At 52.8% G+C, this 21,576-nt stretch overlaps 1 protein-coding gene across 2 annotated transcripts in view; it reads right to left on the reverse strand.

Annotated features, from left to right (window-relative positions):
* GRK5 (G protein-coupled receptor kinase 5) overlaps positions 1-21,576 on the reverse strand; it is a 209,971-nt gene that overhangs the window by 40,180 nt on the left and 148,215 nt on the right. The window contains exon 4 of one of the 2 annotated variants that reach the window (XM_045803255.2): positions 12,203-12,280. The exons of the other annotated variant lie outside the window; for it this stretch is intronic. Within the exon in view, the coding sequence (XP_045659211.1) occupies positions 12,203-12,280 (78 nt within the window). The remainder of the gene's footprint in view (positions 1-12,202; positions 12,281-21,576) is intronic. 2 annotated transcript variants of the gene reach the window in all.

Raw genomic sequence — 21,576 nt, forward strand, 5'->3', positions numbered from 1 at the left:
GTTATAACTATATTTATAATGACAACCATCACCACCATCCTTTTCCCAAAATGTTCTCATCACCCTATTAAGTAGTAACATCCCATCTCTCCCTCCCAGGAGCCCCTGGTAAACTCTAATCTACTTCTGTCTTCACGGATTTGCCTAGGCTGACATTTCATGTAAGTGGAATTACACAATGCGTGGCCTTTTATGTCTGGCTTCTTTCACTTCGCATAATGTTTTCAGAGTTCACCCACGTGGTAGCCTGTGTCAGGTTTTCGCTCCTATTTATGGCTAAATAATATTCCATTGTGTGGACAGACCACGTTCTGTTTATCCATTCATTTGTTGATGGGCACTGGGTTCTTTCCACCTTCTGGTGACTCGGGGTAGGCTGCTGTGGACATTCGCATACACCCATCTGTTGCAGTACCTGTGGTCAATTCTCCCAGCCTGCCCTCTCAACAGCTGAAGACCTCTGCCCACCGTAGAAGGGACAACTGGTCTACTACACAGGATGGCCAGGAAGACAAGAGAGAGGTGCAGAGCATATAGCATATAGTAGGTGCTAAATTAACCTGACTTGCTCACACCTCCCCCATTACAAGCCACCCTTAGTAAAGGAAAGAGCGAACAATATTCCCTTTCAAGGGTCTCCATTTAAAAAGCACAGATGCTAAATGGTGCAGCTTTCGGCACCAGCAGCTTCCCTGCTTTGCCTCAATGCTGCTAACGTCTCAGCATTTAGACACATATAGCCCAAAGAAGAAGAGCCTCGGGGGAACTGAAGCCCAGCTGCAGGCCACGACAGTAGAAGTTGGAAAATGAAGTCAGTTCCTTCTAGTGCCTTCTCTCCAACCTTCCAGGGTTGTGGAAAGCCTGGCAAGGAATGGTCCAGTCTCTTTTCCAAGTCATGTGACCCTTGGAGGGGAGGGGTGCAGCCCCTCTCTGGGCCTCAGTTCCCTCACATAGGGAATGAGAAGTTGGGCTCAGTTCAGGTTTTAAAGCTGGGTTCCACCAAGCCACAGGTGTTCTTAAAAGCCAAGGTCTGGGGACGGAGAGGGAGGCAAAAGGGGGTCCAGCCCCAGGCCACTCAACTGTGGCTGGTCTCTGTGTCTTTGCATATTGGAAATCCGCAGTTAAAGCTATCTGCAAGGCCCTGGACTGGATGGTCCCTGAGATTGCCCTGAGTGCCCGGGCCCACCCCAGGAGGTTTTCTGTCCCCTCGGAGTATATTGGAGGAATGATGTCCCAGGAAGGGCTCTCGGCTCCTCTCCCAATGTACCAGGATTTCTGGAGGCTGAAGCCTGCATTGAGAAGGCAGTCAAGCAGCACGGGCCCTTCATGGAGAGTGGTGCTGTGCCGGGCACTGGGGTGACCTTGAAATGACCCAGGAGCCCTCACAGGCCCTGCTGTTCTCCAAACAGTACCCTAGCTCCCTGGTGAGTGCTCCTGGGTCATTAATAAACCCTCAATCAAGAAGAGACTTAGGCAGAGCTCAGGGCAGGGAGCCAGGTTAGGTCATCTTAGGAAAACAGGGTCAAGAGCACAGACAGAAGTCTCAGCTTTCCCCATCCCAGCTATGTGACCTTGAGGGAGTGACTTAACCTCTCTGTGTCCATCTCTTCATTTTTAATATGGAGATAATAACCCACGGGATAGATGTGAGGATTATGTGAGTTATTTAAAGCCAGTGGAATCAGTCTGGCCCGCAGTAAGAACTGCTCCTGGAACTGCAGGGGGTTGGAGCTGGGTGGGCCTCGCAGACAGCATCCAGGCCAACCTCCTCACTCTACTGACAGAAACTGAGGCCCAGGGAGGGCAGGCATCTGGCTGTGAGGGGAATGAGAAGAGTCAGGCTTTGGGGCTCAGGCCCGGCTTCGATTCCCCACTCGGCCCCAAGCTTGGTGTTCTTGGGCAATTACTTAACCCCTTTCAGCCCTTGTTTCTCATCCATTCAGACAACCGTTATAAGGACCGAATGAAATAGGGAACATGAAGTTCCAGGCACGCAGTAGTTGCTCAATAGATGCTAGCTCCCTTCTGTCTTGCCCCCAATAGCTAGTAAGCACAAATGTGCCTTTATCTGTTTTGAATTCTGTTCTCTGCTGCTCCCAAAAATGGAAGAGGAAGAGGCCCAGCCTCCCCTTCCCCACTGCTGCTTGAGAAAACTCAGGAAGTTCCTCTGTCAAGTTTTCTTTTCAGTCCTCTTCCACGGAGTCATTTTGCAGTGCTGTGGCGAAGTGGGAAAAGCCAGGGTGCAGGCCCAGCTGCCCCTCCAGCCCCGCTGCCTACCCAGCCAGATCCTGCTCAGGAGGGGCTCAAGCAAAGGTGGACTCCGAGCTCACTGGATTCATTGACAACAGGATGGAGGTGCCCTTCTAGGCACCTTCTAGGAGACAGATGAGGGCCAAGCAATCTAGCAGAGATGAAATGCTGGGTCCAGGACCAGTGTCTGGAAGCCCAAACCCCATGGAGGATGGGGCAGGCACTGGGAAGGGAGTGATTTGTCCAAACCACTTATATCCCATGCCCTGGGTTGCCCAGGAGACCAAGGATTGGTTAGATGGTTAGGCAGACTCTAGGCCAGCTCCCTCCCAGGCCACGGAAGCCAGGAAGGGAGATGGGGAATGAGCCCGACTCCTAGTCCAGTGCTCCTGGCTCCAGGTTACGCTGTCTCCAGCAACGAGTCAACATTTATAAAATGCATCACAGCTGGGAGGTAGATAGTCAGCCCCGCATTTTCCAAAGATGATGAGGTCGTCTCAGGAGGTGCAGGGACACAAATAATACCGAACCGCTCAGTGAAAAAGGCAACCCCTTTTCAGCCCTCCTTTGAGCCTCCCCTCATGAAGAAGAAAGTCTCAGTGTGGTGCCACCATCTTGCTAACACATCTCCAATACTCACTAATCTTTCTCCCAAACAAAGAGAAAGGCAGCTCTAGGCTCGGAGCCTCAGGCCGGCCGAAGAGGACCCAGCTAGGATTTAATGCCACTTTTCCCAGTTAGCTTTCTGTATGACAAGCCGGCGCTGGCTTTCCAGGCATGGTCCTGACACAAAGTTTTCTTTTGAAACTCATTTATTGTAATTAATTAATTAATTTTTAAAAGATTTGATTTTTAAGTAACCTCTACACCCACGTAGGGCCCGAACTTACAACCTCGAGACCAAGAGTGGCATGCTCCAGCGACTGAGCCGGCCAGGTGCCCCGAAACTCATTGATTTGAAACAGAAAGACACGAGTTAATTTAAAAGGGAAGAAAGTTCTATATAACTGATTGCAAGGGTGGGATGCAGGTACAGCGGAGCCTGTGGGCGTGCTGTAAGGAGGAGGGCCGGCCACGAACCCAGCGGCAGCCACATTTATCATCATACCAGGAGAACGGAGGCTCCAGGGACGTACAGCAGGAAGGAGGCCGAACCGGGGCTCCATGTGCTCCTGAGGACAAGGACTGAAGCTGCTGACTGCCCCCAAGGTAGAGGAACTGTCCCCGCAGAGAAGTGAGCCGGCTTGGACTAGCTCAGACTCCGGATCGGCTGCCCAGGCCGGGAAGGGGGAGGCGCCGGTGAAGCGAGCAGGGGGCCAGGGGCCAGGGAAAAAGGAACTTGGAATAATTATTATTTCCTTTCATTCAAGCTCTTTACTTTTTAAAAGGTGGATGTTTTCCGGAGAGCCACACCAGCACTAGGAATAGATTTCTTTTGTGCAAAAACTCAGGCTGATGGGTAACTTCCCCTTAACAAGAACAAACTTCCCTGCCTTACCCTATCAGTGTTTACAGAAGCAAAGAGGCCTGTGTTTGTGTGGGGCCCAGAGAACAATACCCTGCCGGTAGACCTCCAGCAAGAAGTACCCTCCAAAAGCTGCTCACCGCAGGCATTCCCAGCATCCCACAGAGGCCGCCAAGCCGGTTCATGTCAGAAGCCTGCCCCAACCCACCAGTGCACCTTGGTGTCCAGGCCCCTTCAGCAGGACCCTCCACCGGGTCTGAGCCTCCCCTGGAGTTTGCTGATAGTACATTAAAACTGGGTGCCGCCTGCCAGGCCTCAGTGACTGGGGTGGTGCAGCTCAAAGACGGAGACTCGGAACCACTGCTCGTGGGCCCAATTAAAATGAATCATGGCAAGACGGACTACAAACGACACTGCCGAAGCAGGATACTCAGGGCCTCGCCTGAAGCCCTGCCTCCACAATTCGAAACCAGCCTCTTCCCTTCCCAGAACTTGGTTGGCTGGTCTGTAAAATGGGTACACTAACACTTAGCTTGAAGAGTTGCTATGGAAGATCCAAGAGCAGGTCTGTAGGATGCCATTGCAGTGTTGGACATAGATGGCCTAAAGGAGAGGATATTGTTATGTCAACTGGGAGAAGGACTGGAATAATCGTGAAGGACCAGGCCAGGCCCTGCTTTTCCCAACTGGCAATGGGGCTTTGGTTCTCCGGAGGAAGACAGATCCATGGGCCTGAAGTGCACTATGATTTGTTTACTTTGTCCCCAGATGCACCCTGTTCCCCAAAACCCTGAGGCCTTCTGACAAGGACAGATAAGACGCAATGAAAGCAAGTCATTTAAAAACAAGTAACAAAAATGAATCTGAGTTTTATCAAAATTAAAAACCGTTGTGCTTCAAAGGACACCATCACAAAAGTAAAAGGACAACTCCTGGAATGGGAGAAAATATTTGCAAATCGTAGATCTGATAAAAGCCTTGTATGCAGATCAGACAAAGAAGCCTTAGGATTCAACCTTAAGAAGATGAACAGCCTAATTTAAAAATGAGCAAAGGATCTGAATAGACATTTCTCCAAAGAAGATCTAGAAAGGGCCAATAAGCACATGAAAAGATGCTCAGCATCATTAGCCATTAGGAAAATGCAAATCAAAACCAAGATGAGATACCACTTCACACCCTCTAAGATGAATACAATTAAAAAGACAGAAAATGCCACCTGTTGGTGAGGATGTAGAGAAATGGGAACCCTCAGGCGCTGCCGGTGGGAATGCAGAATGGTGCAGCCCCTTCAAAAGCAGTCTGGCAGGTCCTCAAATGACTAAGCATCGAGTTACCCCGTGACCCAGCTAGCTATTCCACTCCTAAGTATCTATCCAAGGGAGATGAAAACCTAGGTCCAGGCAGAAACTTGCACACGAATGTTACATGTTCACAGCAGTGTTATTCATTCTAGCCAAAAAGTGGAAACAACCCAAGTGTCCATCAACTGATGAAAAGATACATAACAACAGGGTTTACCCATACAGCGGGATATCATGTGGGCCATAAAGAAGACTGAAGTACTGATACGTGTTACAACATGGATACACCCTGGAAACGTTATGCTCAGTGGAAGAAGATACAAAAAGCCACACGCTGTACGATTCCATGTACATGAGATGCCCAGAATAGACAAATCCGCAGAGACAGGAAGTAGATTAGTGGTTGCCGGGGGCCAGGAGGAAAGGGAAGTAGGGAGTGAGTGCTAATGAGTATAGAGCTGCTCTTGGGAGTGATAAAATATCCTGGAAGCGGATAGTGGTGGTAGTTGTACAACTGTGTGAATATTTTAAACCACTGAACTGTACACTTCAAAAGGATGAATTTTATGGTATATGAATTATAGCTCCATAACCCTAATATTTTAAAGTCTGTAGTGATAGATGATATATCACACTGCTTTCATAATCACCTATTATTATTCATTACTGTACTTAAAAATCCTTCCTGGTCCACCCCAGCTCAAAGCAAGCCTGCCCCCTCCCCACCCCACATGCACCCCCAAACACCTGTAATACCTCCGGTCTGCAGGTATCGGGAAGATGAGCTGCCCAGATCTCTGCAGAGCCCAGCACAGAAACCTGATCTGACCAAGGGCCTCTGGGCAACTTCACTGAGCTGACACACCTCTGACTATTTCTAGGACATGCCGTACTCATGGTTGTCTCACCATCACCAGAGACGAGGCTGTCATACAGACAATGTTTTCAGTTTGGGGCTTGGGGGATGAGAGGGTAGGCAGGAAGCTGTACGTGACATATGCTTCCCCGAGTCCTTCAGCCTCCCTCGCTGGCCAGTGGAGCTCGAACTACGCAGTTAATGCTCGTGGGCTTCCTTCACTCCTCTCCTCCCCTTTGGCAGTGACCATGAGGCACCATCTTCAAGATGGTGGGGCCACAAAAGCAGCCAGGACCCCTGGTCTTCACCCAAGAGAGTTGAAGACCCAATCAGATTGTGCCTAAGAAAGAAAGAATCTGTGTTGTGTGAAGCCCCTGAGATTTGGGTGCTGTTTCTTGTGGCAGCTAGCATTAATCATCCTGACGAACACATCGCCTTCTAATGAGCCTGGCCTTTCTGGCCAGCCTCTATGGCTGGGGCCCTCCAGACCCCTCCTTGGCCTCTCTCAACTCCACAGCTGGAGTTCATGTCTGAATGATTTCCTCATTCAACAGTCTAATTTTGAAAGCACAGAGAGGAGGGGGAGAGTCAGATGCTAGCCACCACTGAGTGAGTGTCTAACACGGACCAGCTCCTGAGCTCTGCACTTGCGGGTATATCAGTGACCCCCACGGCCACCCCACCCACCTGACAGACGGACCACCCGAGGCACTGGAAGGCTAATTAACTTTCCCAAGACCACGCAGCTAAAGGAGACCAAGTCTGGCTTTCTATCCAGGTCTATCTGGTCCTAAAATGCCTTTTCAAAGCACTCTGTGGCCTCTGTGTTAGATCTCCAACACTTTTGGTGCACTCCAAAGCCCGCCCAGGGCTGGTGTCTCTAACAGCCCCCAGAGCAAAGCTGGCCACATTTGGACAACTGATGCAAGATCTGGGCAGCGTCCAAGGAGTGGGCTTTGCCCCTTGGGAACGAAGCCTTTAAGCCAGGGTTTGAAGAGCATCATCGCACAGGGAATGAGAATTCAGCTCAAGGCATAAGCTCTGGCTTTGAGCAGGGACTTTCCAGCCAGACTCTCAGCAAACATACCATGTCAGACACCAGGGAACACAAGCCAGCCAAGTGGCAGCTCCCCAGGAAAAGACACGAGGCAGGCAAGGTGAAGGGCCCACAGAAGGAAGCTTCCCAGGGCCCCCTCACTGTCTCATTCAAACCAGCTTGCAATGATCGCGAGCCATGAGTACAGCACGGCACAGGCGCAGGGGATATCCACAGAGAGCAGATGCTATCACTTCTGCCCAATGAGCTAATAACCCTGCCACCTGTAGCAATGACCTTTGTCCTCTGTCTCTCTGTCTTTCCTGGGAGGGGGGGAGGGCAGCCACTCAGTAACTCAAGATGAAAACCAGAGAGTCACCTGGGACTCCTTCTGCCCTTCTCCTTCATGCCCCACACCTGGCCATCCCCCAAGAGTTCCTTCCATCTAGCATTTCCTAAGACCCTTGTGCCACCATGTCCCTAGAGCCGCTGTCCCAGCATGGGACACGGTCACTCCCACAGCACCTGCAGCAGCTCCCTAGATGGTCTTCTGCCCGCAGCCCTCCTCCTCCCCTTTCCTCCCCCATGTGGTCAGAGGGACCAGCCTGAACCAACTGCAAATGGCCTGCAAAGCCCTCGTGGCCCCACTGCCACCAGGATGGTGTCAAACTCCTCAGGTTGGTCTGCCAGGCCCTGCCACCCAGAGGGCCCTCATCCCCCTATCTTTCTACTCCTGCTGTACTGACCGCCGCACGCCCTGTCCCACTCCACAGCAGGGTTTCCCAACTTCGGCGCCACTGACACTTAGCGTCGGAGAATTCTTTGTTCTGGGGCCGGCCTGTGCACCGCAAGGCATTCCACAGCATCCCTGGCCCCTACCCGTTAGATGCCACAGCACATCCTCCAATGTGCCAATCAAAGCTATCTCCACACACTGCCAACCGCCTCCCGGGGGCAAAACGTCCCCAGGTGGGAACCACTGCTCTATACCTTTGCCCACGAAAGGCCCTTCTTTCCTTTCATTCATATCTGGCCTCCTCCTTCTCATCACATTAACATCTGATTCAGCTGCATCACCTCCCAGGAGCGTCCCCGGCTCACTCAGGCAGGTGGAGGGGCAGCTTCCCTTTGCACAGTTCTGCCACTGCTCCTGTCACACTGCAGTGGACCCATCCACTGACGTGCTGTCACCCCCCTGCATGGCGGGCTCCTCAGAACCCGGGGGCATGGGAGCATGACCATGGGAACCTGCGTAAGTACGACAGTGCGGCACGTTCAGAGACTACCCAGGTAGGTGTGGCAGCTTCTGACCACAGGCAAGGGGCTGTGTGCAGCCAAAGTGTCAGGCTGAGGGACACAGAAGGGAAAAAAAACCAGAGCAGGGGTCTAGGTGGAGGGCCTTGCAGGGAACAGCCTGAACAAAGGCTACGAGGTGTGGTCAGCAAGATAAGACTGGGAATGACATGGCCAGAGCCCAGTGTGGGGCCTGTGGGAGAGGTATTAGGAGAAAGGATTTTGAAGCAGAAGGAAACCAGGTCATGAAGACCTCTGGATGTCTTCTACAGCCGCAGATGTATCCAGCAGGATGTAGAATTTGCGGAGGCGGGGGAAGGTTTTATGGTCAAATAAGTTTGGGAAATGCTTTGTCTGCAAACAGGTTTCCTTACTGCAGGACTTCTCAGAGCCTTTGATTATATGCTCACATACCAGATGAATCTTTACAAGTGGAAGATACAGCATGTAGCACCGTCCACATGTAACTGACTACAGAGCCTCTCAAATGATCAGTGTCCTTTAGCGTACCCTTTGGAAATGCTGCTTGGAGACGAGATACGGGGCTACAACTTGAAGAAGGGCTCAAGGTAAGGACGATCTGGGTTTGGGGACAATGGCTCTGGGAGTTCTTCAAGGACCTCAGGACCACCACTGGGGCCTCAGCCACTAGCTCAACCCCTCTCCCAGCCCCTGGCTCCCCAGCCCCTGGGGCATCTGCAGCACTGAGAAGTGAAAACAGCTCCCGAGAGATTGTCTACAGGAAGGACTGGGAGGCAGTGCGAAATTTATTGTAGGAAAACAGTCACCCCACGGGACTGCTTCGACCACCTTCCCCAGGCCCTTGGGCCACAACATATGGTGTGGTTTAAATTTTTAAAATTGAGGAGTACTTAAGGAAAAAATGTTGGCAGGCTCTGAGGCACTTGTAAAACCGTCTGAGCTGATGAGCAGTCTGGGCCCCGTCCCTCCAGGAGATGGAGGCAGCGCTGAGCAGGGGCAGGGAGGTCTGGAGAGCAGGATGGGGTCCTCCAGCAGAGGCTTCTGGATGAGCCTGGCCAGGCAGGGAGATAATGGAACAGCCCCCTGCAGCGGTCCCTGGATGGGCCGAAGGAGCAGACCAGGCTGGACAAAGGAAGCACTTCGTCCTCACTGTAGATCGCAGCCGGGGCGGGGGCAGCAGGAGGGCATTGAGTGGCCAGGTGTGGGAAACAGGACACCACGGGTGGGGGTAAGGGGCTCAAATCCCAGCTGCATGGCCTGGGACAGTGACAGCCCCTCCGGAGCCTCCCCGGGCTCATCCATAATATGGAGCTAATGGAATCCCATCACGTGGTAGCGGCACGGACTAGGTGAGACCGTGTCTGCACACAGTGAGTCCTCAATACACGTTAGCTGCCACTGTCTAGGGGGGACACAAGTGGGTGGGCAGCCCCAGAGCGGGTGCAGATGGACAGCTGGACCGGCAAAGCTGAGGCTCCGTGGAAACTGCCTTCGCTGAGGGCAGCTGAAGATCCTATTAGCTGAGTGGCCGTGGCACGTTACCTCCCTGCCCCCCATCTGGGCCCTGGCAGCCACCTGTACCCTTCTCATCTCACAGAGGCTGGCGCCATCACAGATGATGCCTAGCAGGTGTCTGGCACCCACAGGCCCTGAGCTGTGAGCTGCTCTTCTCACCCACCCTGGGGCATTTACCCCCTCAGGGCGGTGCCTCCTGAGCTCTGGGTCCTGGTTCTCCCCAGGGTGTTCACGCCGTTTCAAGTGGTGGCCGGGAGACCAAAAGCAACACGACAGTGGCAGCGAGTGTGGGGAAACAGGGACCCTGCTCTCACGTCTCCTCCTTGACCACTTTCGACCTAAGAACTTCCACTGATGCCAACAAGGCCTGTATCGGGAACAAAGCAAGGCACGGCTGCCCCTTGGCCGCACAGACGGAGCAGGCCAGCCGCATGTGCCCAGGGCCGCGCTCGTGCAGCGCTAGCGGGCCCTGCCCAGCGTCTGGGGCTTTCATGGACGTGAATCGTCTCTTCTGAAATGTGCAGAAGGACTGGGAGTGCTTGCCCATCACGTGGAAAGAAGCATACACTTACGAAGGAAGCAGAGACACCAAGGGAAGCAGCGAGAGAATGACAAGTCAGGGCGGTGGCTTGGCGGGAGCGGGAAGAAGTGACACAGGAGACCTCTCCAGGTGTGAGGCCGAACTGGCCGCCCGCAGATGCTGGAGATGAGCACATCTGCTCCAGAACAGGACCCAGTGTGGTATGAGAGACCCCTGGGGCGGGGGGAACCCCTGGCCCTCCATAACCCCTGAGGGCACAGCGAGGGCTTGAAGGGGGACCAGAACTACCGAGGACCCCCTGGGACCCTTGCTGAGAACATCAAGCTGGGAGTTACAGGCCTCAAGGGACTCCCATGTCACAGAGATAAAACTTATAAAAATATGCAGAGATGGACTGTACGCGCAGGGGAGAGGAGGCCTGATGTGAGACTCCGAAGGAGCTACTACGAGTGTAAAGTGTAAAGCCCTCAGGTCACCCTGGATGTCCTTTCCAGGGGGTCACAGGCTGGCAGCAGCCCCCTCGTGCTGCAGGAGCTGCTGTCTGTGACCCGGATTCCTTGTGTCCACAGTCCTGTCTCCCGAGCGGAGTCACCCTGAGCTGCGGCAGACCTCTGTAACTGCGTTCTGCTTTAGTGCAGTTGTGAAGGGACCCCAGCCAGGGCACGGCACCCCCAAGGAGGCAGGCCGGCAGGACAGGGGCTGCCTTTTTTCCAGGGTGTCAACGTCACATCCAGGGAGTCCCTACACCTCGCTGGCAACACCTCTCTCTCTGACTGAAGCATCTCTCATCTTTCTCACTGTTTGGTTCTTACCTTGTGACTCACTAGTCATTCCCTCAGTGTAAGCTTGTAAAGTCTGTGAAGGTCCGATTTGTAGGGACCCTGAGACATTATCCGGTCAAGCCTCACCCATTTTACAGCAAAGAACACCGAGGCCCAGGGAAAGGAAGACCAAGGTCACATGGCAAATTAGGGGTGAAGTCGTTTCCTGACCCACATGCCTGTGTGTTGCCACTCCCTGCCACACCCTGTGAGGATGGACTGACAGGACCCTGTCACAGTGGCTGTGGCAGCCCCAGTCCCCTGGCGGCCTGGGGCAGAGGCAGTGCCCAGATCCCGGATGAGGACAGAGCCAATGCTGGCCCACAAGGCTACAGAACACACCGGAACTGTTGGGAGGCAGGTCGCAGCTCGGGCTCCCAAGGCCTCTAAGAGATGGGTCTGGCAGGGAGGACCTCTTTTAAGAAACGGAAACTGAGGCCCAGTGAGGGAACATGACTTAATTGTGTGGGTAGAACAGCTGGGACTAGAACCCCATGCTCCCCAGCCAAGTTGTGAACTGGATGGAGACCACATTTATCTGTCAAGTTGGGGATGAGAAGGAACAGGTTCCAGGGAAGCAAGGCCACCAGGACCGCAGGGGGCGGCGCTCACGCTGTGCCTTCAGCACTGGGGTGGGTGTGCTCCTGAAGCTGGGTCCTGGCGGCCCCTCCCCCTTCAGCATACGGCCAAACTTACTTCAGGATACTCCACATTCTATGTGAATTCAGCCAATGTTGCCTCTGCCAGCATAGCCTCAGCCACTTTGTTTCCCTCTCATTCACCCCCAGACCCTTCCCCTCCACACCAATCTCTCCAAACCACCCCTGCTGTGCATTTTCTTCTGGGCCAGGCCTCCACTGGTCCAGCTACAAATGCTTGGGTGTGGGCTGTGGGCAGCATAAGGCCCCAGGAAGCAGGCTCCCCACCCCACCCCGGGCCCAGCCTGGCCCACCTGCCTTGGCCTTGCCAGACTTGGGCCCTCTCTGAGGGAGGATGAGAATGCTGGCTCTCTGGAGACCAACAGCAGCCACCAGCTGGGTGCTTCACAGCTCCCCACATGGCCTGGCCGGGATCTGGGGCCCATACTCCTGCAGAAGGCCTCCCATTCCTCCTACTATGCGGTCTGGGCAGCCTCTTACCTTTGGGGTGAGGTACTTGGTCATAATTTCCTTCCCTTTCTCCCCCAGTTTTTCATCTGGAGTAACTTCATATTCTGCCTGAAACAGAAGAAGGGAGAGAACAATAACAGATCTGCCCCTGCACTGCTCCCGGTTCCACAAGCTCCTCCTGGAGAAGACACCATGGAGGTCAAGTGACCACGCCCTCCCCCTCGGAGCAGAAAGCTGAGGCCCAGACTGGGGAGAAGACCTGGCCAAGGAGCCCTGACGTCCAGTCCAGCCTACTCTGCACCACGCAGGGACACGTGCTTATCAGAATAGGCGCTCTCCTCTCGGGCGGCACGTTAGGACCACCGGGAGCAAACACTGGAGCTCGGGCCCTACCCCACCCCAAGAGACTCCGACCCTTTGGCCAGGAGCGCAGGGCTCCGGGCAGCTGGGGTTGAGAACCACCGACTCAGATAAATCACAGGAAGCCACTGGAAAATAACAAGCCACCAAACTGGAAGGTCTCCGAGAGGCTGCCTTGGGTCACTCAGACCTTACAGCTGCATGACCTTAGACGGTTTCCTTCACCTCCATAAAACACAGACTGAAAAAGCACCTACTACAGGGCAGACAGAATGTGACGAAGCTCTCAGCCCAGAGCCAGGCACATGATAATACTCAATGAACAGCTGCCGTAGTTATCACCATTGTCATTACTATGCCTTGCAGGAGAAAACGCAAATATAGATGCCTTACCTTTTGCAGCTTTTCAGCTTATAAAATGAGGATACAGAGATTTGTCAGGTGTTCAGAGGGCGCGCATGCACACAGAGGAAGAGGAAGAGGGAGAAGCAGACTCCCCGTGGAGCAGGGAGCCCAGTGGGGGGCTTGATACAGGACCCTGGGATCATATGCTGAGCAGAAGGCAGACGCTTCACTGACTGAGCCATCCAGGCCCCCTTTTCAGATGTTCTTATCTGAACTTCCAGAAGGTTCCAGGCAGTGATGTGGGAGGGTAGGGTGCCCACTACACCCCTTCGCCTGCATATGAAAAATAGGAGGTTCAGCAGACTCGGCCAGAGTCATGCAGAGCAGATGGCAGGACTGAGGCTTCCATCTCCAAACCGGAGCTCTTTCTCAACAACTCCAAGGAATTCAGGACTCCAGATTGCTGGCCAAGTCAGCGGGACCTCCAAAAGACAAACCTTTTTATTTTCCTTGACCTCAAGAGGGGCTCCTTCGCTCACATCTGACGCACTTGCCAAGAGGATAAAAGGCCTCAAGTTAACAAGAAGCCTGGGTAAGCCTGCCTTTCTCATTTAGACAAGAGAACTAATTGCAAATTGTTTATAACCATTTCAAAATCCACCACCCAAGGATTTGTCAACCTCGGTCCAAAAGTACAGCTATTTCAAAAGAGACAGTAAATGACATCAACACGGACTGAAACACGGTGGAGTTAGGCACCCGGCCCTCCTGGCCCAGTTCACGGCAACCCCACCACCCAGTGTCTAGGGTCCAATCTCCCCCCAGGCCAGTCCAGAAGCCCCTCCAGAAAGGGGGAAGCAGAGGCAGCAACTGGAATGCCCACAGATGCAGCCAGGCACATTTCCAATCAACACGAGTGGGTTTTTCCTGTGTTACCATTTCTCTTCTAATAGAGAATCAAGGCTCAGTGATTTTTCTCCAAGAAAGAAATGTTAACACTTCCATCATTTGGATCACAGGGCTATGGGATAGTAATTCTGGAAAGAATCCAACCCCCTCAATTTACAGAGCTGGACACCGGGGCTCAGAGAAGCCAAGAGCCGGGCCCAATATTACACAGCTGGTCGAGGCAGTCAGGAGAGGAGCACAAGCCTCCTGACTTCCATGGGCCGCCCGCCTGCTCAGTGCGTCTCCCTCTACGATGACTCCACACCATGAAGACTAGCCTTGTGGGACTGATCGTTTCTTGTTGAACTGATTTGATTGATGATTTCCTGAGACTATTTAAGGAGAGAAGGTGGCTCTTCCCCCTTGAGTTTTTCCTGTTATTTTCTCCACCGATGCTCCCCAACAATCCCCCCAAACTAACACGGTATCGAGTAGGTTATAGACTCACCCTCAAAGTAGGGATCATTATTCCCAATTATCAGATAAAGAAACTGAGGCTCTGAGAGCACAAATAACCAGTTCAAATACAGTCGTGTGGGCACGTGAGAGGGCTGGGAGCTATGTCTCCGGAGGGGCTCGGAGTTCTAGAGCACAACTGACCACCCTTTTTCCAGGATGAGGAGAGAAGCACCTAGAGTCCTGCCACTCTGGAAACCCTCCTAGTGGTCTGGCACCATGGGAATCTACCCAGACTGCTTTGCGGGGCCCAGGCCCCGGGCACATGGCCGACCACCTTTTGGGGTAACTCAATCCCATGCAGAACCCTGGATTTGCACTGTCCCAAAATACATCTGTGAAGGCGGCTCTATTTAACCAAATGGAGGCTTGAAGCTCATTAATCAGCCTCAATAACCAGCTGAAAATATTATTGCTCTGGATACTAAAACCCACGTTAAAAAAATAACATCACTTTCAGGTCAGCTGCCTCCCAGCAGAGGCCCGGCTGGGCGGCTGGGCGCCACAGTTCCACAGGGAGGCAGCCGGGAGCACGCGGGGACAGGCATCCCCAGCCCAGGATCAAAAGGCCTTTCTTTGAGAGTCCATGTCAGGTCACCACCACTTGAAGAGCATTTGTGTTGGGAGGCAGAAAACCAACAGAAGGCTTCCAGCTGGGCTTTCCACACTGATTAAGTCACCTGGAGTGACAGGCCATGTCTCCACAGTGACCCCCGAGAGGCCTCCTACAGAGAGAAGGCACCATGGCGGCTCAGCTGGGCGGGCAAAGCTCAGGCAGGTCACGCCACCCGAGGCGGGGGACCACCCAGGAACCCACTGCTGTGGGAACGCCCTTGCCCAGGTAGTGGGCAAAAGCTGCTGAAATCAGCTGCGACCAGAAAACAGAAGCAGCAAATAAGAGGTTGGGCCAACAGCCCAGAAGTTTACAATTAGCGTTGGCTCAGGAAATGGCAGCCAGACAAAGACTTCAATGGAAAGAGAGAAAACCGCATGCAAGGATTGTCCCCGTGACCTCCATCAGTAAGGGAGCTCCCTTCAACCAGAGAGGTGCTAGGTCTTATCCCCTCCCCCAACGGAGGGGACGGGTGCGGTCCTCTCTGCTGTAAGGCCCATTTGAAACCGGGGAGCTCAACCCTAACAGCCAGAGCACCAAAGGGCACCTACACTAATCCACTCGGGGGATACCTCTCTTCCCCAGATACACCCAAGGTGCTCATTTCAGGAGCCTCTCCTCGCACTGTGATTTATGCCAAGCGCAGAAATGGCCTTTGGGGAGGAGACGCTGCTATAACACAGAGAGCAAAACGCTCCATTGAGTTTAAGGCAAAAGAATTATTTATAGAACCCTGCCTGCCGAAGAGTATAAACATCGGTGTACATCCTAGTTTATAAACCTAATATTTCATCCTCTTGGTCTGCTCTAATTGCATCATCAATCTCAGAAAATGCTGGTGAAAATATGTCCTCTCTATTAAAACACACTTCCCTCCGACGATTTTTAAAAACATGAAGACCACAAGCCAGTAAAAGGGGACCTGCCACGTTTTCAAAGCAGCCGGCACTGGGTTAAAGAGCAGAGTCTGAGCCGGATTCCTCTCGGCCTCTGACTAACTTCGGATGTCACCTCCTCGTCCTGGGAGACCTTCTCCTGCCCTGACAAGAAGATGAAGTCAGAGATGCTATGAGGTCTTGCCACCTCCGGCTTCTGTAATTACCGATGTGGTCAGCTTTTCCAGAGTCCTCGCAGCGGGGACAAGTGACGCGCTTGGTTGGCAGGGCTGCTCACCACGGCCCTTTCTGGAGAAACACCCAGCTCCACCCACACCGGCCTCGGCATCTTGCCTGTGCTGCCCGTGTGGGCTGGAGGTCTCCATTTGCCTCTCTGGAGTCTCTCTGTACCCTGGTGCAGGGCAGGCGAGAATCAGGCTGGGCAATTACCCCTCCCCCAACCTGGGCACCACGGTTCCTGGCCCCGTCTCCTAAAGACCCATCCTGCTTAGCACTCCACCAACAGCCCTGCACTTGACTGTGGGCGGGCCGTCCATCTCCTGCCGGAACCCTGACTGAACAGTCCTTCAGAAGGCTGGGCCCTGACCTTGCCCCCTCTCTGCTCCCCATCTAGAATGAGGAAGCACTGCCGAGGGGCACATCCCCCAGGAATCCCAGGATCCGGTGGGTCTGGTCAGCCCCAAAGCTTGTATCCACCCGGGTAGACTATTCTCTGGTCTCTAGCTGCCACCTGAGGAGCCCTTTAGGCCTGTGTCAGGAAGAGAGTCACTGGCCCCCCTCAGGGCAACAGATGGGACAGGACCAGAGAAAGGAGGGAGGGAGAAGCCGACCCATGGCCATGTTGGAGGATAGCCTGAGAGTGGGAAGAGTGACCCCAAGGGGACCCCAGATCATACTTATGCAACATAGCCTGGCTGGGGCAAAGGCTAAAAAGAAGGAAGGAGGAAAGGGGTATCACACCTTTCTCGTGGGTGAGGTAACAAATTCCCCAGCAGCTGTCAGAGTCCCCTGGAAGAGGGGCCATGCTGTCACCTCCTGCCTGCCCCGTCATCCTTCTCCCGAGAGCCTCAACCCTGAGTGGCTCTCTCCCCACCCCCTCTACCATCCCTGGACTGCCTAGCTGCTTCTCCTCCTTCCCCAGCCCCAGAATTATTTCTCCATCTTCACTCTCCAACAAGGCTCATAAGGCCACCACGCACGGGCCTTTGACTCTCCCTGTTACTCTTTTAGTTCTAAGTGAGAAGAATCCCAACCTAACCTAGTTTGGGCAAAACCGTTATCTCTTAGCTCCTAGAATTCAAGGATGGACTGAACAACAATATTGTGGGGAGAGTGAAATGCAGCCAGGCCCAGACTATCAGGAGCCAGCCACATGAGCATTTCTGGAACCCACTGTCATCCACATGTGTGTGCACTCACACATGCCTTGGTCTCTCTCAATGCTGACTGGCTTGCTCCAGGGGCACATGGTAGTCAACAGCTCCCGGGCTTTTTATGTTAAGCATTCTCTACAAGAGAAGGAGCTCCTCTTAATTCTATAAATCCCAGAGGAAGAAATCACTGGCCTACATTGGCTCACAGGCTCATCCCTGCTCCAACCGACTATGAACTGGGGGTGACACCATTAGGAACATGGCAGCTTCCAGGAGAGCCATGTTGTTCAGGGGTTTGGGTGGGGGACCGGGGACTGGACAATCCCATCGAGGTCTACTAGATGAACCCATTTTATAAGTGGTACTTTTTCAAGATGACCCTGTTCCCAGGGTCTGGCATTACCAACTCTTCTGAGGGTCTCCATGTCCATTTGAAGAACGATTACTTCCCTCCCCCCCCTCTTTGGGGAGAGCACAGAAGTGACAGAAAGACAAGACAAATTCTGGGTATGACTCATAAATAAGAGAAGCAGGATACTTGACTCCTGTGGTGAGGCACAGCAAATTGTTTCGTTTTACAAATAATTTCAGGATAACCAGGCATATTTAATGCCAAGTGATAGCCCACTGATTTCAAGTGATTTCCTGCAGTTCTGGGCTAATGAATGGCTTGAAGTGCCTTTTAGCGCTTCCTGATACAAGATTTCATTTGTCGTAGCCTCCAACCTGTAGTTGCCACTCTCCAAGATGGAGACTGTCATGATCCTTGCCTCCTGTTACTCACGCTCTTGAGAAGGCTCTTTCCACACTGGAAGGAGCTGACCTGTGTTAACATTATGACACTATGGAACCTCTGAGGCTCAGTCATAACAGACACCGCAGCTTCTAGCATGCCGTCTTGAATCACTGGCTCTGGGGAAAGCCAGCCATGGGGTAAGGACACTCAAGCAGTCCCGTGGGGGAGGTTCACATGGAAAACAACTGGGGCCTCCAACCAACAGCCACCACTAACCTGTCAGCCAAGCGCATACACTTGGAAACAGATCAAGCCCTGGATGACTGCAGCCCCAGCCAACATCTTAATAGAACCTTGTAAGAAACCTGGAGCCAGTACCATCTCGGTAAATCATCCCTAAATTCTTGACCCACAAAAGCCATGAGATAGTAAGTGTTTCTTGCTGGTTCAAGCTCCTCAGTTTTGAGGTAATTTCTTATACAGCGATAGGTAGTGAATACTTCCGTATCTGAACTCGTAGATAGTATCACTTACTTAATTTCTTCATTTTTCAATCCTCCATTTAATCAGAAAGCAAGTTCCACGAGGGCAGGAACTTTCTTCTCCTACTCAGTGTGTAGTCTCCGACTGCTAGAACAGAGTATGATATACTGGAGACATCCAGGAAATAGGTGCTTAAGAACTGGTTGAGTATCTCCCAGATCTCCCCTAACCCCAAAGAGAAGAGACCTGAAAACTTTTAGTCACACCCAAGTGAGGGGACAGGCGGGCATCATTCTGGGATGCCATCAAGACTCCCAGAAAACAGGTGAGAGAAGAAGTACATCAATCTTTAAGAAGGCTGTGGAAAAGACCCTATTGGCCTATGGAGGCTGACACTGGAGCCCCTTCTGGTCCCCTGACCAGGTGGGCAAATCCTCTTTCAGCCCAAATCAAGTCACGGCTTTGACTTTGGTCACTGACCCCATTTCTCTGTGGGAGGGCAATGAGAGAGTCCTTCTCAGGCTCCCAGGAGGCCCTTGACAACTAAGACCAAGGGCTGCATGACCCCTGCAGCCTGGTGAATGATACACAAACAGTTCTGCTGCCCCCCAATCACCCAGGCCCCATTTTAAAACAGCCACAGGTCTCCTGCTTGACTTGAGAAATTCAGACATTAGGACTGTGTAAGACAACAATGTTTCCTGGGGACTACGTCAGAGCCTGACGAGGACGGGTTATTTTTAATAAACCCCACTTGGTAGAAATTCAACACAGAGGTGGGAACAGTGTGGACGGTGCTGGCTGAGCCAGGGAGCACCGGGCTGTATGCTGCCTTCTCGGAGCTCCAGTCAGGATGGAAGGAAAAAACATATTTCAGACGAGAGCCGCGCCAGCCCTGGAAAACTCAATAAAGTCTTCCTGCGTAAAAGAGGTGTTCCAAAGGCTGGTCCTTTGACGTCAGGATGGGTGATGAAAAGGCCCTGCTAGTTCCCAGAGATGCAGACAAAATGCTAGGGGCGGGGCTGGCCCCTAGGAGTGGCGGCGAGCTAAGGCGTATGTAAAGAACATTTGTCGCATCAACACAGGGAGCCAGACTCACATTTCCTTTCCAGAAAAAAGCTCTTGGTACCGGCCCAGCAAAAGGGAACGTCTGCACGACCAGAATGAAAATGGGCATCCATTGGATGTTTTTTTTCTTCTTCTCAAACTGACTATAAGCGTCTAACAAGACACGTGGCTGGAAAATTCCACTGGCTCCTGGGTTTAGCCTTGCCCTGCTCTGCCTCATCAACTCTCTAGACGAGTCTCAAAGCTGGCGATGCCTCATCTTTTCCAAACAGGGAGCAGCGTTGGTCCAGGGCTCGGTCTTTGGTCCTCGTCTCTCCTTCCATGTTCATCTCCTTGGTCAGCTCACCCAGTCCACGGCCCTAAATACCGGCTATAGGTTGACAGCTCCCAATCTTCCATCTCCAGCCCAGACCTTTCTTGCAGATGCCAGACTTGAACGTCCATCTCCCCTCAATCATCTCCACTCGGATGTCCGAGTCACACTCCAGCTGAGCGTGCCTAAAATGGGGTTCCTGGTCTTCCTACAAACACGCCTCCCACAGCCTTTCCCTTACCCCATCCTTCCATCTGCTCAGGTCAATGCTTTGAAGTCATCCGTAACTCTTCTGTCTCACCCACAATGCATCCAAAAATACTGTTAACTCTGCCTCCAAAACATGCCCCAAATTCAACCACTCTCACCACTGCCAAATGCTTCCTCGCTGGCTTGAGCAACCATCAGCCCTCCCCTGGACTCCTATCAGAGCTCCTGCGCCTACCCTTTCCCCACCAATACAGGAGCCAGAGGGATCCTTTAGAAACCCAAGTCCGACCATGCCACTGCTCTATTCAAAACCCTCCAGTGGCTCCCCATTTCACTCCAAGTCAAAGTCAAAGTTCTTTAATGGCACAAGGTCTTGCATAATCAACAGCTCTCTTAGACCCCTCCCTGCCCTTGCTCCCTCCATTTCAGCCACAGATGCCATGCCTGTAGGCCTTTGCACTGGCTGTTCCCCTGCCTGCCTTGCTCTTCCACCACATACTCACCTGGCGATCTCTCACGGAGGGGTTCAGCCCCCACCCAGGGTCTCACTGCCCACTGGCAGCAGAGCCAGCATTGCTCCTTCAGTCTGTCTGTGGAGGCTGCACAGGCCCGACTCATACACCACTCCGCCAGCACAGCCCAATAATGAGGCTCAGGTGCGTGCTGGAGCCAGCCCCTGGAGCAGAGGGCACAGCAGGGAGGGGTGGCTGGGGAAGGCTTCTGAGAGTAGAGTACGAGAAAACAAGGAACAAGCAGGCATTCTCCTGAGGGGCACGTGGGGGCATTTCAGGCATCAGGAGTGAGGGAGCCAGGGCCGAGAGGCTTCAACCTGGGTGGTGGCGAGTCAGAAAATGCAGGGCTCAAGAAAGACCCGGGTGAAGGTTAAGGATGAATGGTGCAGGTAGGGGCCTGGCAGCGGAAGGCCTGGTATTCGGCCTCAGAACTCAGACTCTGTCCTGGATGTCAATGCTTCCCAACCCTGGATACACAGCACAGTCACAGGCAACTTGAAAAATGCCAACATCTATTAGAAATCTGGGCCAATCCATGGATTGGCACCAATGAGCACCCCTAGTGCCAAACTGTGGTCTCCAAGTACCATTTCCCGGTAAGGGAACCAGGGCTCCTTGGAGATACAACAGACTCTAGGTCTAGGGCAGGAAAGATACCAGATGAGCTGTGACATCGCATCCTACCAGAGAGCAAAGAGGTGACCATGACTACTGGGTCCTCTCAAGGGCTCAGAAGCCAAGCTGGTGGCCAACGATGAGATCACAGAGCATCAATAAGGATAATGACCACCACACATTGAAATGCATCCATGTTTAAATCCACGCCTTTAAAACAAATTGGTTACTATATTAGAGGGTGCTAGTGAACTGATCGGGTACTTAGAAAACATAAATACAGGGAAAGAATGAAGCAACTCCTCCATGAACTTCATCACTGGGTAACGAAACAGTAATCGAAAGGAAGTTTCCCAGTTAGCAAATGAAGAAGGAATGACAAAATGAGAATGTCGCCACACTGCAATCCCTAATTAATCAACACATTTAGGCACTGCCTAAATCAGCTGCCATCTCTAGCAGAAAGACAAGCAGAG

The sequence above is a fragment of the Ursus americanus genome, chromosome 6, assembly GCF_024610735.1.
Source record: "Ursus americanus isolate L20-20 chromosome 6, mUrsAme1.1.p, whole genome shotgun sequence".
In the NCBI taxonomy this organism is placed as follows: Eukaryota; Metazoa; Chordata; class Mammalia; order Carnivora; family Ursidae; genus Ursus; species Ursus americanus.